General features: G+C 36.3%; 1 protein-coding gene across 5 annotated transcripts in view; it reads right to left on the reverse strand.

Annotated features, from left to right (window-relative positions):
* ST18 (ST18 C2H2C-type zinc finger transcription factor) overlaps positions 1-16861 on the reverse strand; it is a 165246-nt gene that overhangs the window by 44394 nt on the left and 103991 nt on the right. For 3 of the 5 annotated variants that reach the window (XM_065628050.1, XM_065628048.1, XM_065628049.1), the window contains exon 1: positions 3616-3799. In XM_065628050.1, the coding sequence (XP_065484122.1) occupies positions 3616-3790 (175 nt within the window). In that variant the 5' untranslated portion in view covers positions 3791-3799. Of the gene's footprint in view, positions 1-3615; positions 3807-16861 lie in introns of those variants that run through there. The other 2 variants (XM_065628046.1, XM_065628047.1) reach the window with 1 other exon arrangement.

Raw genomic sequence — 16861 nt, forward strand, 5'->3', positions numbered from 1 at the left:
TTCTCTGATCTATTTTCACTTTTCTTTCACCGAAGATTCCCAAATATTTTCTCAAAATGGACATTAATTACTTTTCCAGTCATCCCAGATCCTCTGAAAGACCTTGCTGGAAAAAACGTCAATACTTCACAAAGGGCAAGCTTCTGGTCACCACTGAATTGCCACACTAAGTGATAGATCAGGTCATGCACAAGCAAACAGAAATAGTTGTTATGTACAGGCTCATAAAGGACTTGTTAAAGACACCACTGAAGTGCATCCTGTTTTTATAAACATCTTTCTTCAGAAGGAAAGTAGCAGCCAGCAGGTAATAGAGGCTGCATGTAGGAGAGGTTGTCGATGTGGAAGACAATATGCCTTTTGTATCTCATTTAATTTTTTATAAACATTTCCTCTGACAAGGACACTCAAAAATACATCTCCATCATCTTTCTTTCTGGTAATTATCTCTCTAAAATCAACACTGGTTTGCCAGGATCAAGTAAATATTGCCATAGTAACTAAAAGCATTTTTGGATGAAGGGAAGAATTTAGTCACAACACTAGCCCCTTCAATAATGCTGATTATAGGGTACATTCTTTTGTTGGGATCTATTCAACATAAACTGAAAAATTTAACATTTTACTTCCTAGAAAGGAGGATGAATAAACAAGCGCAGACTATTTCATAAGATATGTCTGTTCTCTCCTGAATCAGAAGTAGTCCAGGTTTAAATAATAAATTAAGCATAGTCTAAAATGCAAATGAAGTTTCTCTCAATAACACAGCGAGCTATTACGAGAAAGTGTAAAGGGTTATGATAATTTTAAAGTATTATGAACTACAGAAAACAAATAAAAGCATTTTCAGTGAATATGTCCAATTCATTGAACTATTCTCTCAATCCACTTAACTACCCACATGTGTACAATAATGATTTATAGACATTATACCTAATTATGCATATTTGGGCTGTGTTAGAGTGCCTAACAAAAGCTCTAGAAAGCAACAATTACCTCTGTTGCTTAGCTACATAGTTTAAAATATTCCTATTAAGTGCAGATTATTGTGAAGGGGAAAAGGGGGACAAAAATGCACATGTGCACCACAATGCATTTCACTTTACTGGTGCCAAACTGTTAGCATTTTGGGTCATTTCCAGTTTACATAATTGTTTGGTTCAACTGTTTGTTATATGTTAAAAGAAAATATTGATTAATTCTTATTCTTCTTCAGAAAATTGAACTCATGTGGGGAGAGGTGGCCTTATGCACTGTGTTCACAAAGTTGTGTTTAAAAAAAATCTCTGTAAACCTTAGTGTAACTTTTTAGCAGCTAGTCTAGTACCACACACATTGCAGTATTCTGAATAAAGAAGTCTGCAGTCTTTTCATATCTCTGCAAGTAAGAATGATGATTTGGCCCTACGACCAACTTCAGTCAAATGGTTTTTTATTATTTGCTCTTCTGCCATTTAGAGAATAGCAAAATCCCAGCAGTGGGTTATTTCAAAAGGAAATAAGTTCTAGTTTTAAAATAAGTCTCTCATCCTTCAAAACAAAAGAAAACAAAACAAACCTTGATGATAGTAACAAGTCTTTTCAGTTATTTTTCTGTATGAAAGACGAAAAATAATATAAATGCATAACAGATTTTTGCTTCTTAAATAATCAGCAATTTTTAAATGCAATGTTTAAAAATTTGTTGTTGAACCAGTCTTAATGGTTCACCTGTCCCAGCTTTGCTTTTCACTTCTACAGGCTGTAAATTTACTTTAAAAATAATCAAAACTCAGCTTTGTTTGCAGTTGCATCAAACCATGAACTGAAGTGTTAACTGATCAACCTACAAGAATCATGAGTTCATAATAAAATGAGCAATATTACAAATATTGCCTACATATCCAGACCAGCTGTACGCTTTAGCTGAAATTGGTTTTGTAGCTGGCAAAATTAATGCAAAAGGGATAGGTTGTAGTATCATTGACACAAGCAGGTTTTGAGAAATCTCACTTGTATCAAATACATATTTTTGAAGGAAGGTGGCTTTTTTCTTTTGACCGAAGGGCTAGGTGCAAATAGGGTTCCCCTACATTTATATCAATAGACCTGGCCCAGCAATTGCCATCTTTTTTTAAAAAAAAAAGAACCAGTTGAATAACTTTGGTCCAGCTGTATATGGCACAAGTTCTACCTTTACACTCATCATAGTGCTTTCCCTTCAGCGAGTTCTTCAAACTGTGCAGAGGACAGACACAAGGGAAAGAAAAACACATTACTGAGGCAGCCCTGGATGGCCAGGAACCAAGTTGAATCAACACAAGAATAATTAGCTAAAATCTATATATCTCAAAAAAAAATAAAGGCCCAAACAAATATAACATACAAGAACTCTTACTCAAACTGCTCTTTGCCGTATAGAAATGAGAGAAAGACCTCCACTGATTTTGATGTTATAAAACCAGGATTTGACTCTTTAATCAGAAAGACCGCCTCCTTCTTCTATTTGTTTTATACTATTCATATGCATACATTTTGGGGGTTTGGTTTTGTTTTAAGGAAAATTTATTTGACGTGGATAAAGACATAAACTCCTAATCTCAGTTCATCATAGAATCATAAAACAGCCTGGCCTGGAAGGAACCTCAAAAGATTATCAGATACAACCTTTTGAGGAAGAAGGAGCCTAGATGAGGTTATCTAGCTCACTGTCCTTCCAAAATATTTGAGAAGATGGTACAAGAAACTGAGTGGAAAATAAATCACCTTTAAACTCCTGTAGCAATCAGCAACTGAGTGGAATATAAGTTCACTCTGTTTTCATAGTATCTGTGATTACTAATTTCTCAAGGCCAGATCACATCACTTTTATCTTGACTTTTGCTATCTAATGATGACTTCCCTTTAAAACAAATGTGGAATGTATTTCACTGATTTCTTCTCACTTGTCTGATTAACAACTTGTGTGGACTTCTGAAACAAATGTGTGACAGCTAGTTTAGTTTGACTTTTTTTTCATCCTGAATATATATAAATATATATTAGAAAGAAAAAAAAAACATACTGCAGCTATAACTTTCTGTCTCCCTGTCCTCTTCCATATTTTGCAGGATACACACTGTAGAAATTTCTATAAACTGGGCTTAGCAGAGTTGGAGTAACAAGTATAAAAGTGCTGAGTACAATAATCACATTAAACAGAACACACGTAGCAGTCACATGCATGAAATTGCTTTGCTAAATGTTAAAGTCAACAATGTTTTGCTAAGATTTTTTTTTTTTTTTTCCTCCTAAGAGCTCTATATATTCCAGTGAAATTATGCTCTTCATAAATGTGTTTTTCTCAGTGGTGGGCTTAACCTTGTTCTTTGACAGAGCTAGTGAAGAAGCAGATGCTGCTCCATATCTGACCTGCTGCAGTAGTTGTCTCTCTGTGTGACCTACAAACCATTTACAAGACCCCAGGAGGAGTTATTGTACAAAATAATTGGAAGTACGATGGTTAAACTTAGACAGAAATGAACCATTCCAACTCTGCTAAAAGTCAAACACATTCTGTATCCTTTTTGAAAATACTGTTTCGTATGTCCCTCCCTGTGGAATTCAGGAAGAAAGGGAGTCACACTGCATGACTACCTGAAGTTGAGCTGCTTTCAAGGACACTGATGTCTTCCTGTAAGTCTGTCTTGTCTTCATTTTCTTCTTTGCATTCCAAGCTGGGGCTGTAGTGGCGGGGCTTCATCAACAGGGACTTCCTTTTGTTGACAGGGACACCTGATATCTGTTCTTCGGCTTTTCTCTTCTTAGCCATGGAGCATTTGTAGGCACTGCAATGATCAATTGGCAATGATAGAGAAAAATAGGGGAGAAGTGAGGGGTAAATTTTTTTTAAAATAGCACCATCGCTTACTTTAAATCTAAGTATAAAAGTGAAGACTGACAAAATATTAATTCACTTGCAGTTTCAGCAATTTGTGTTCAGTGGATGTTTAATTTTAGCTCATGTACTCAAAGTCCAGGGCACAGGCAAGTCCCATTTCTTTTCACTGCTGCCAAAATTTGTTGAAGGGAAAGGGAATGATGAGGAAGACAAAACCAAAAAAAGACATAACCCAACATCCTTAATCCTTAATTAGTACATGCTGTTCTAAGACCAGCTCTGCAGTAAAATAAACACACCCAGGAAAAGATGAACTGATTGTAGTCTGGGCTGATAATCCAGAGAAACAGCTAAAGGGAAAAATACACCACTAGTTATACTACCACATCCTGAGCCTCTGGCTCTGTTACCTTTACATCAGTTATGGATATCCAACTACGCACCTTGAGTTCAACAGCATAAAACCTGTGCGAATCACACTGTACCCTCAGAAAATGTTGCCATACGGTTCCTTTTTCAATAATCGGTCCCAGCCATTGGTTTCATTTCATTAATTCCAGCCATAAATGCCTAGTTTAAGCTCTTCTCAGGTCTCTATACATGCTTTGGAAAAAGGTTCCTCCAGGGGACAATTCACCCCCCTTCAAAATAGAACTATCTGACAAACAGGGTGAGCCATCCCCTTGGAAAGACCTTGCCCAGTCTAGATGCCCAACTTTCAGATAACCAACATGAGAAGAGAGGGCAGTGTTTCAAATGGGGACATTGTTCCCAGATTTGGTATACTTCTTTCAGCTCCTTTAAGATCCACATATTGATCCGCATATTAATTTACTTCTAAAGATACTTAACAAAGCCTTTGCTGCCATGCAGCTGATTGGTATGGCATATAGGTGTTACACCATACAACACCTCACTAAGGAGGCTTGAACCTTCAACACTTTTTTTTTTAATAACCTTTTGCATAAGTGATTTAGCATTATTTTCTTGTTCTTTTACACATAGTATTCTAAGAAATTTATGTAGTATCAATAATAGTGCTCATATTATATCTGTCAGAGATGAAAAAGCTACATATATGAATCTGTGTAATCCACTCCATGGTTTCTCAACCTTAGGCACCCCGAGGGTGCATTACAAATCTACACAATGCCCTTAGGTGTTGGATTTTATATTTGGCTCACTGACTTAACTGCAAGATTTGCAAAAAATCCATGTATGCAGGGAACTCCTATTGGTTACACATATTACAAGCTCACCAGCATAAATTAATCCTTCCAAGGTGTCTTACATGCACTAAATTGGCTTCAGGTTCTGATTGTTTTGGATGAAAGCATATGACTATCTTGAGCTTTTTGTTAAAAAAATACCCATTTTTGGCTAAGCACCTTTTTGGCAATCCACCATTGCAAACATGAAGGACATGGAAATACAAAGATTTGCGTTTTAGGGGGAATGTTAAAATTCTACCATGTGCATCTTAAACACATTAGATATTCTTGATCTTCTGAAAGCTAAAATGCTATGGACATCAGGAATGCTGGACGCTAAGCACCTGCTGTAGTTGAATACACTATGGCTTCTGTATTATTTCTCTGTTTATGAATAGAGGATAACATAAATATCACATTAAAGGTCAGAATCACAATGGTATAAGCATCCCCTTGAAAATGATGCCCATATAACAGACATAGGGGATGGAGGTGGTGTAAAAAAATATGCATAATTTATTTCTAAGAAAATACTATCAAGAGTTTCTTAATTCATATTTGTGAACAAAAATTTATATCATTTCTGTTGTTTCAGGAAAATTGGATAAATGACAAATGTTTGAAAACCCTTCACACACAATTTTTTTATACAACCAAAAACTTCACTAGGTTTGCTTTTAATCTTTCTCATCTATTTGTCAATCTTCAAGTTTACCTCTAGTAGATAGTGTGAGAGTGTTTAAGACAAGATGAATTTCCAGTATTTAATTCCCCTTTGATGAAACTACAGCTATTTCTTACACAAGCATAATTAATAGATTTTTAGAACAGAAGATCCAATTAGATCACCTAGTATGCCCTCTTGTGCAACACAGGTCAAAGAACTTCATCTAGCTCTTCAGCTTTAATCCTGTAAATTGTCTGACAATTGTGTATCTTCCAGCCAAGTTAAGGGAAAATGTGGTAAGAAGGTAAGTTGACTGCTGTATCCTTGCTCATTAAGTACAACCTTTTTCTAGTAACATGATGTTATAAGACCACCACTGTGGGCTGACACAACAGCTATTAAACACGTTTTTTCACCACAACTGTGAAAGATAGCCCAGCTCAGGTGTTAGCAGACCACAGTCAGGACCAGTGCAGGGGCACTGCTGCCACCTGCCATCTGCAGATCTGCTCTGGGAAATGAGAGCACAGGAATCCCACTTGACTGTAACTACCACAGTTTACAGCAGTAAATAAAAAGCTGCTGCATCAATGTCAGGACAGGAGGCCCACAAATCTGCCTGCAAGCACATTGCTCATGTTAGAAATTTTCTTCTCTGTGAAACACTAATACCTTAGCTTGTCCTTATGGTATATTTTTCTGTACACAGGCAACCACTCACCCAAATTTCCTCTATAGTTCCCACCATTTTAAAATAAGTGAATACATGAGAAACAGCTTCAAGTAAAATAATTCCTGACGCCTTCCACTCTGCTTGCAGGAAGATGACAAAACACAGTTGTTTCTTTTTTGCTTAGGAAGCGTAAATTGCTCTCCATAGGACAGGAAGAGCTTTTTCAAATCCAGTAGAATATACACTTGCTTTTGCTGGTGACCTCTTAAACTGCTGGATTTGAATTATAACTGGAATCTATTAGATTGCAAGAGCCAGTTTAAAGATCTACCACTTACCAGCAATTCCCCTTCTTTTCTATGTTACGGTGCTTAAAAGTAAAAATGGAAGTAAAACCAGAAGAATGACCTCACAAGTGGTATCATTTTTCAAGTATTTACATGTGATTTGTACGGTATTTGACAATGGACACTGGGAATGTAATGACTATCAAAAGAATATATTTAAGTCTTTGTAACATTCATGTTATATCAAATTCACCTTTGTCTTAAAAAGTTTGTATTTCTCTCTTTTGCTTACGTACATGCACACATACACACACGTACGTTAGCACAGATTTGTCAAGCTGTAGTTTGTCAAATGGTAAACCTATAATTTAGCTTCTCTATTACTCATCTCATAAATTCAACGTCTAATAGTTTTGTTGCTATTTATCAATGGCCTGCTTGTTGTCATGGAACACTGATTCAGCTGTCAAGGTTATTTGGTAATCTGAGGCTCATAAACCAGGAGAAGCTCTTTTGTTATGAGCCCAAAGCCAATACATTTTTTTTTCCCAATTTAACTGTACTTAAATTTTATGAATAATAAATCATTTTAGTACTACCTATAATGAGCAGATTTTTTATTATTTTTTTTTTAGTCAATGACTCAGTTACCAAAAACAGTCTTGTGTCTGTTATCATAGTGTGAGCCAAGAGGTTAAAATCTGATGTGTAAGACCTGGTTGCATATGCTGAAAAAACCCTCCATGATAAATCTTTCATACGTACTTCACACCTAAATACTTTATTTGAGAATTTACTGGGACCTTGTTTTTCCTTTATTTCTGCTCAGAATACATCTTGGATGATGTGGGCAGACACTGGCATTATAGTATGCAGGCAGAACAGTGCATTGGCTCACTATCACAAAGCAATGCCTCACAAGAAAGAGAGAATTTATAAGCAGTCTTTAAGCAGACTTACAGCATTTCCTACTACTAAAAATTGTCATGGTTGTCTTTTTTTTGGTAATTGGTTCATCTAAGTGATGCATTTGCAAGCCTTTAACCCAACCTTTAACCACTTTGTAGCCAGGAAGGACTTTTTGGTGTTGATCTTTTGGCAAGACTTCCAGATCTCTGGGGATATTTTTCTTATTCACAGCACCCTGCAGGTTGGTAAAGCGTGATAACAGAGCAAAGAATTGCCATAGTGGCTAAAACCAGGGATACCTTCAGCCTGACAACTGCAGTTTACTAATGCCTGTAATGGATGCTGTAAAATATTAAGAACAGATCACACTGCATCTCATGTACAGTCCATAGCTTCAAGAGAGAAAATAAACGTCTTTGAACATCAAGACACTTTAATATTTATTGTCTAACACTATTTAAAGAAACCACTCCTCATGAGTTTGTGCAAGAATAATTAATGGAACATTTTGCTTTAACCTGAATTGCCTTTTGATTGCCTAACTATACTACGAAACTAAACATTAGACTATTGAATTAATTAAAGCAGAAATCATCCTCTGATCTTGCAGAACCTTTTAACTTCACACCAGTAGTTACAAGGAGAAGATTAGCCTAACTACTCCTCAATCATATTGTGATTAAAGATGTTGCCAGATGCTTTAGGCCTTGATGAGGTTTTGTCACCAACTTGCAGATGCCCTGGGACACTGTGGAAGTCAAATATTACATCTTCCTTATAGGAGAGAAAAGATGTTTTTTGAAGATTCGGGGACACTTGCCACTGATGAAACAGTAGCTTAAAAATGTCTGTCATGGCTGGGCTTTCTTCTAAGAATTTCAAGACTGTACTGAATCAGAGGTACCTAAAAGGAACACAAATTCTGAGTATCTTCCCACCTTAGTCCTTTTCTATGTCAGCTTGTTCTCTAAGAAACAGATAAGCTGGTTTCTGTCTAACTCTCTAGCACAACGACTTCCAAAGGTTTAAGCTATAGCTGAAGCTATCTGATCTTCCAAAATCACATAAAAATCCTGAGCTCCTCATAAGATGATGATGGACAAGAGAAATTACTAGCAACAGGTACAGAAAAGGGATGAACTGCTCCTAGGACAGATCTCATGTCAATTGAAATGACGTTGGTGTTGTAGTTTATATCAACTGTGAATGCCAAAGGTTCATGAAAGGATCTGGAATGTCAGAGTCCAAAGAAAGAGAGGATTGATAGTCTGATCACTGCAATTAAAAACCCAAATAATCACTGTTAGTTACAGCAACTTCAGATGGACAACAGTGGTTAGAGAGGGAGGTAGATAGTGACTATGACTCAATTCTTTGCTTTGTCTTCAGGTTAAGACAGTCAGAGTCATGTTACATTTCCATAACTAACTCTTGTTGTTTGCAAAGAGTGCCTGTAAATTCTATAGCTCTGTGGATGCGAGAGTGATAGTGTTCTCAGCCCAGCTTTCTCTAAAAGTGAGAACAAACAGAAAGAAGGTATTAATACCCTGTCTCATAGCCAGAAGTTGGAGTGCCCACAGAAAGACTAAAAATCCACATCAGTCAGGTCTACAAGGACTAGGGTGGTGTTTCCAATGCCACGAATTTACTTACTGAGTATGAAAGAATTCATATATCCTAACTATATACAGAGGTAAATCCTAGATTCTCAAAGCCAGGTAGAAGACGTGGATTAGTCACAGATTTTATACATAGAGAGAGAAGAATATTTTCTAAAAGAAAAGTAAATTGCATCACTTCAGACCATGGATACTGGAATATAAAATCTACAGGGTTTATGCCCTTGGAAAAATGACAACTAAAGAGTAATTCCATTGACTGCATTCTCTTCTAAAATCCATATAGGTTCTAGATGCAAACCCTAGCAAATTCTCTCAAAGGACATAAAGAAAATTACTTGCATATTAAATAAGGACTTCTTGATCAATGGTCTTACTTTATTTTCTTTTAAGGAAGATATTTGATGAGGTGCTTTACAGTAGTGAGAATCACAGTTCAAGAGAAGGCTCTAATGATTTCACCCTATCTTTGTACCTTTCAACTCTAATTCTTTGAAAGATCTCTAAGTTTTACAGGACCTTCTCTCTTGTCTTCTGTATGGTCTATATACATTCTCAGGATTTCTACAACATTGTATTCTGATGTTCCATCTTGAAATATGCTTCCCATGTCCAAACATTTTTTAACTCAGTGAGATACGAAACTATGCTTACAGATGTTTTGTATGTCCATGAATGATGAAGCACAGGTTAAATAAAATGACCGTTCTGTCCATCTAAAAAAGTAAAAGTGGGAAAGATTTGTGAATTGTCAGCTGTGGGGAAATCTCACATGTCCAGAAGCAACTGCCTGCTTTACAAGTTATAGGTGGCAACACATTGACTAGTTGAAGAACTTCAATGAGTAAAACTATGCAACTGATAAAATTGTAATCAAGGGTTGGGCTACAGCTCATTGGAAATCTAAGACTGAGTTAAACACACACAAACAAACAAAAATTTTCTTTCAAATTCTTTTAAATAAAATTTAAATATATTCAAAGATCATGCCAATGAAAACTTATGGCTTAATGTGAAAATATTAAAAACCACCACTTTTTAGCAGAACTCTGATGTTAGTTTTTACAGATGAAATTTTGCAGGTTAGTCCTGAAGAGGACCACTGAGTTGTCATCACTGACAAGAAGCTAAACATGTATTTTACCTGATTGCTAATCTGCGGTCTGAGTTACTGACGTTAATGTTTTCTCGTGTTTTGTAAAGTAAAGCAAACCATGGTAACTTTTAAACAGTCTACAACATTTGGACAGAATGATGGAGTGTGTATTTCACAAATTCAGCCTAGGTTGTGAAAAATAATCTGGAAAATAGCTCCTGTTGGGAATTTCTGAAAAATTGTTTTGGAGAGAATTAATCAGATAACAGTATTTTCCTTCCATCAACATTTTTAACCAATTAAAATTGAAAGAATTTAAACCAATATAATATATTGAAAAAAATTTCTTATCATTTAGACCCAGTGAACTGGCTGTAATAGAAGCTCAGAACTAGCACAACTTACTCCAATGATAATTAAAGAAAATCTGCTTCTCACTTTTTAATACCATACACAACCAAAAAAATGCATTTTACCCCTTTTTAACAAACTCATACACTTGACTTACAAGTTGTATCTGTGAAAGGGACAGGGGCTTTTCCTGTGCACTGTAGCACTCATTCCAGCGTTCAAGGGCCTTCTACAAATATGAAAGTTTACTGCCATACATGGACAAAGCTCTTTTTCTAAAATGCCAGTTGTGAGAAGTTTAGTCCAGGGCTGAAACAAGATGAAAGGAGTGCTCATGGAGTATAGATGGGAAGAAAGATAAAAGGGAAATTCATATTTATGAACACTAATATAGAGCAAAATAAGCTCAGTAACTTGCGGGTATTAAAGTGTCTGTCTATATACACAAATGAAAGCTTTAGCTACGAAAAAAGGAACAGAACTGGACACATACTAATGTGTAGAAAATATGGTATCATAACTGAAAACTGGCTAAAGCATGATATTAAAAGATATATTTTATTTTAAAAAGACACGTAAGAAAAGCAAAGTAGCTGCCATAGCCTTGTTGGTGAAAGAGGATTTATTAGCCCCCATAAGAAGAGGCTGGGGAGAAATTGGTAATGGTGTCGAGTCATTATGTACCAAGCTTGGAGATGTTTCAGACAGTAAACTAAATGTTATAGGCCACCTGACCAAAAAGAATAACTGGACTGTGAAATGATTGAGCAAATAAAAAGAAGCATGTAAAAAGAGTGGAGCAATGGTAAGTCAGCAATAACATAGGAAAAGGCATGCAGTTGTAGTGAAATCTGCCCATGCCTCAAGCTCTCTGTGATGCCTGAACCTGAAGGTCAACAATTTCAGGCTACAATAAGCTCATAAAATGTTTTTGGTTTGGTTTTGTTTTGGTTTTGTTTTGGTTTTTTTTTGTTTTGTTTTCTTTTTTTAACTCTAGTTTACTATTTTAGCAGAGTTCTCCCAAAAGGAAAGGCAATTCAGAGAAAGACAGCACAGATTTAAATTCTCTTCTTTGGTTTTCTTGTTTTCAGTTTACAAGCTTGTAGGATCAGAAGGATATTCAGATCATTCAAAAAACCCACAAAAAACAAAATCCAAAAAAATGCACATAAACCCTCTAATTGAAACATTATTTTAATGAAATGGGTGACTTCTTCATGGTGTCATTCTATAGCTCATAGACCAAGAACTCTATAACTCTATATGGCTAGAGTTGTATATTTGGATGCTTTTCTAACAGGTAAGTTATTTTTAGTAAAAGACAGAGAGACAGTTAGGAAAACACTTTTTTTTTTTTTTTGTATGGATCTCAAGAAGTTCTTGAACTCAGTAACATGAATGAATGCCCAAGATCTGGGCCAAACCCAGCCTCCCTAGCCTCTTTTTCTTTTATTCACTCAATCTGTCCAGGTTCAGTAGGTCAATAAATTCCAGTGGGACCCAAGCCAAGAATTTGGCTTAGAACGGATTAAGTTTCTAGGCAAATCTACAGATCATCCACACAACCTTTGCATCCAGAAAGCCTTGCACATGAGTAGTCAGCCTGCTAACATCAGTAAATGCATAAATAAAAAGCATACTGGTGACTGCAGTCTGGTTAGAGAAGGTTTAAAGAAGATAAGCTTTTCTATGTTTTTTTGACAACAGTTAATGGGACAGTAAGCACCTCATTGTCAGGAGGTAGTACCTCCCTTTAATGTGGCAGGAGGTCCCATGGCTGCATTCTTTTCCTTTCCTTGCTATCTCCAGGCTGTCCATAGTCTGTTTTGGCTTGTTTTTGCTTGGCTGAAACTACCCTTGACATCAGTCAGACAGACCAATTCAGTCAGCCGTAATATTTAACTCATGATTGATATATCTGAGACAGAAGTCACCAGTTGGCATTTCAATCTCTATATAGCTTGTGATCATCTACAGAGAAAAGATCTGCCATACAAGGAAACAACCATTTGGGGCTATAATGTTCTGATACATTCTGTCACCCAGCAGAAGGCATCAAGGCATATGCAACTCTAAATTCCTTTGTAGTGTTGGGAGGATAACATTTACTGTGTGCTGGTGAACACAGAAGTTGTGATGGGGACGATGAATGCTGTAATATATTAAATAACAAACAAGTTTTAGTTCAAGTCAAGGAACCTTCTAAGATGTAATAAGTTCAACAGGTAGAAAAAAACCCTGCATATAATGATTTGCCACTCTAGGAGCCACAATTAAAGTGATGTGCATTTGACATATATTATATAACTAACTATTACAGTAAAGTATATGTTGAACCTAATTAATCATTGGTTTTTGTTTTGTTTGGTTTTTGGGGTTTTTTTTTTTGATTAAATGCAGGCTTTAAGTAGAATAATTCTAAAACCACAGTCATATAAAATAAAAAAGAGAAAAGAGGCACTGAGACTGCAGATGTTGTCTAGAAATGAACACAGTAGATGTTAAAAGAGGCCTATCACAGAATCACAGAATGTCAGGGATTGGAAGGGACCTCGAAAGATCATCTAGTCCAATCCCCCTGCCAGAGCAGGAACACCTAGATCAGGTTACACAGGAATATGTCCAGGTGGGTTTTGAATGTCTCCAGAGAAGAAGACTCTACAATCTCCCTGGGCAGGCTGTTCTAGTGTTGTGTTCAGTGCCTATAATATGACATAAACTCATCTAATGCATTTGTTATAGAAAAAAAGCTACAAAAGTCACCTATAAAGCAAAGACACATAAAATATCAACTAAAGCAAACTAAAATGGAAATCTGAACATGAAATACAAAGTTTAAATGTTCTAAGTAAAACTAGGAGGAAAATGGAAAGATCATAGTGCATAGATCAAAAGGTTTTAATATCTACAGGAATCAGGCAAATGATTTATTGTAATTAACAACTCCAACCACAGGAGTCTCAAAAGGAGTATGAGATACAGTTCCTATTTCAACCATTTTAATGGTTATTCAGAACAGTTCACTGAATAGTTAAGTCAAATAACTGTCAAGCTCAGGGTTATCTGCTAAATGTTTAAATGATTACTTGTGATCACCCAGAACTATACGGTATTGTTTATTTTCACAGAAACACTGACAATGTTTTTAAGAGTGGAGGTTATTATCTTTTATAATCTCATTCAAAGAATGTCATTTTAATGGAAAAAAAAAATTATTTTATATTCTCCATTCTCTAACATTCTCTATACACCAGTTCCAAACATTTTGTGCAAGCCTTAACCTACTCACATGAATATCTGAAAGTAGAAAACTTGAGGTCGAAAATGTTTGCATTTCTATCTGTGTTTATTTGTTTCTTGTTTACTGTTTCTTTACTGAAACAACAACCCATTTCTCAAATCTGAAAACATGTGGTACTACAAAAAAGGCAAAAAGCTTGAGGTCCATCAACTCTAGGAAAGGGAGAGGAGGAGGTGGGAGGAGGGGGAGAAGGATAAGCAGAGCAAAGGGAGAGGAGGAATGCCAACATAGTATATTTCACAGTTTGATGGCTAATTAGAGGGACACTGGAAGATGAGAGAGGAAACAAGGGAGGAACATAGACACGACAGACCTATAAATTTGATTGCCATTACAACTTACATTAATGCTTGTTTTATTAGTTATGATGAGAATGGTTGACATACAGGATATAATAAGGATAGGTGAATTCCAGCACTATTATTTTATTAGTTCTGTGACCAGCATATACTTACCTTTGCCTCACAGTAAACTGCACCATGTCTGATTGTTCAGTCTTTATTTATACTTGACTGTTCAAAGTTTTCTATCAAACATCACTTATAAAATCATTTTTCTTTGGCATAAAACATAGTTTTCTACAGATTCTTTAAGGAAAGTACTGACTAGCGTGCTTGCCTGAATTCCTTAAGAACCTAACAGTGTTGTCAGAAAATAATAAGAAACGGAAAAGATTTACCGGGAATTTAAGAAAATATAATTGATGACAACATGACAGCCTTGATTATACCAGAAATCATGGAGTAAGAGGCAGAGGTTAATATTTTCAAAGCCCCAGAACCATTTCAATTACTACAATGGTGAGGGCAGGGAGGAAGTTTCTTTTCCAAGCTAGAGAGCAAGCAGTAGATACTCTTAACTCACCATTCTGTTACAAGACCTGAGGAATAGGTACTCTTAAGATTAATGCCCATTTTTTAATTGAATATCGTTATCAATAGAAATGGTGTGACACAGATCTTTGTCTCAGATTAAATGCCTAATCTAGATGTATTACGGAGAACAGTTGAATGACAATTTGGCACAACTCTGACCCAGCCAGTAACCATCATAAGGAACACTGGGGAGGAAAGCTGGGAATGTATACTGTCAACACCCAATCTTCAGTTGTAGAAAAAGACTTTTTGTTGAGCTAAGACATATCTGCAAAAAAATGGGATAAATATCCTGGCAGTAGATATAACTATTGACTGTCTTAATTTAGCATTTACTAGTAAGTCTATTTGGACTCAAGGACACACTTTGTTTCAGCAGAGCACATTAAGGACTGCAAGGGTCCCACATTCCCAGTTAGAGACAGATGAGTCACCAGGAGATTCAAGAGTCCAGCTCTGTTCTGTTACAAATGTGCTTACTCAGGATTATGATAAATGTTCTTTTTCCCACCAGTTTCCAGAAAATCAGAGTCTAGGACCAACTCCTGTGGAAACAGAAGCCAAGCCCAAAGGGCAAAGCTGACAGTTTTTCCAGATGCAGGCTAGCAACAAACAGCTTTCTCAGTCTCTGTCTCACTTTTAAGCAGTGTTTTAAGCAGTGTTATGGGACAGGAGTATTGTGAACGTGATAGCTACACAAAACAAACATAATCTCATTTCTTACTGAGGAACATCTTTGAGACTTTTTGTTTGATTTTGTCTCATGTGCCCACTTCTTCTGTCATCTAGGTAGCACTTTCACCTCTTTCTCAGATCACCTGCCAGACTGCTGCTTTCTTTTCATACAAATACTTCTTAAAAACCCACATACCAATGAGACATTCCTTTCTAAATGCAGGTAGGCATGCACAGCCCTTTTATTTCATCCCATGAACTTTTCCTGAGTGGCCAAATCATCTTCTACCTACCAAACTGTCTACCTTCATTCCATTACTGTCTGAAACGAGCATTCAGATATAATTGGTTACATATTATCTACCAGCACTTAGAGGAAATAAGCAAAATATTCAGTATATATAATAAGTAATAACTACTTCAGTTAGCAAAATGCTTATTAGTATGCTGTCAATACTGTTACTTGTATTGGCATACCTCTTAAACATTTTGGATAAAGTTAAGGAATAGATTTTAGTAAAATAAACATTCTGAAATAGTTCAGTACCACTGGCTGCAGGGTTGCTTTGCTAGTTTCTCATCCTCTTAATCAAGACACAGCAACAAAAGGTGAATTGTCCAGTTACTCCTACCAAAGAGACATCAAGAGACTCTGTTACTTCTCTCACTGCTAAAGCATTCAAGATACTCATATCTCTACATATTGACACTGTGCAGTTCAACTTATCTGAACATCAAAAATGTCTCACAACATCTGGAAAAAGAGTTCCAGATAAAAAGTAACCTTCCTTGCTTTTGAAGAAACTGACCTTTTGAAGAAGTAATCCAACACTACAGAGGGTAAGGGGAAGTGTAACTGTTCCTACCAAAGAGCAGGACTGTTCTCCATGGCTTGAAGCACCAGTGCCTTGTGGAGTCTTCATTAATCATTAGTAACAGAAGCCAGAAAGACTTGGTCTTACCTGTATCTAACCCTGAAAAGTTACCCTTTCTGTTCAAATACAGAGTTAGCCAAACTGATCTATGCTTTTGTAATCTTATGCTTGGATCAATTCAATTTACCCTTTCTTGGTCTGACCCAGATGCCACTCCATAACCTACAGATGGTTCATCGTACTGTATCCCATCTGTTAAACAGAACACAGTAATGAGAATACATCACACCAATATTCCTCACTTCCCTTTGGTTTTCATTCTAAGCCTGAACACAGTTGAAGGTCCTGGTCCATTCAGCAGCTTATTACTAAATCATCCAAGAGAAGACCTCTTTTTTCTGCTTCTTGCAGAAGATGGACACAACAGAGTTGTTATGTCCAAAAGGTGTCAGATTCAAACTTG

This window comes from Caloenas nicobarica, chromosome 2 (assembly GCF_036013445.1).
Source record: "Caloenas nicobarica isolate bCalNic1 chromosome 2, bCalNic1.hap1, whole genome shotgun sequence".
NCBI classification, from domain to species: Eukaryota; Metazoa; Chordata; class Aves; order Columbiformes; family Columbidae; genus Caloenas; species Caloenas nicobarica.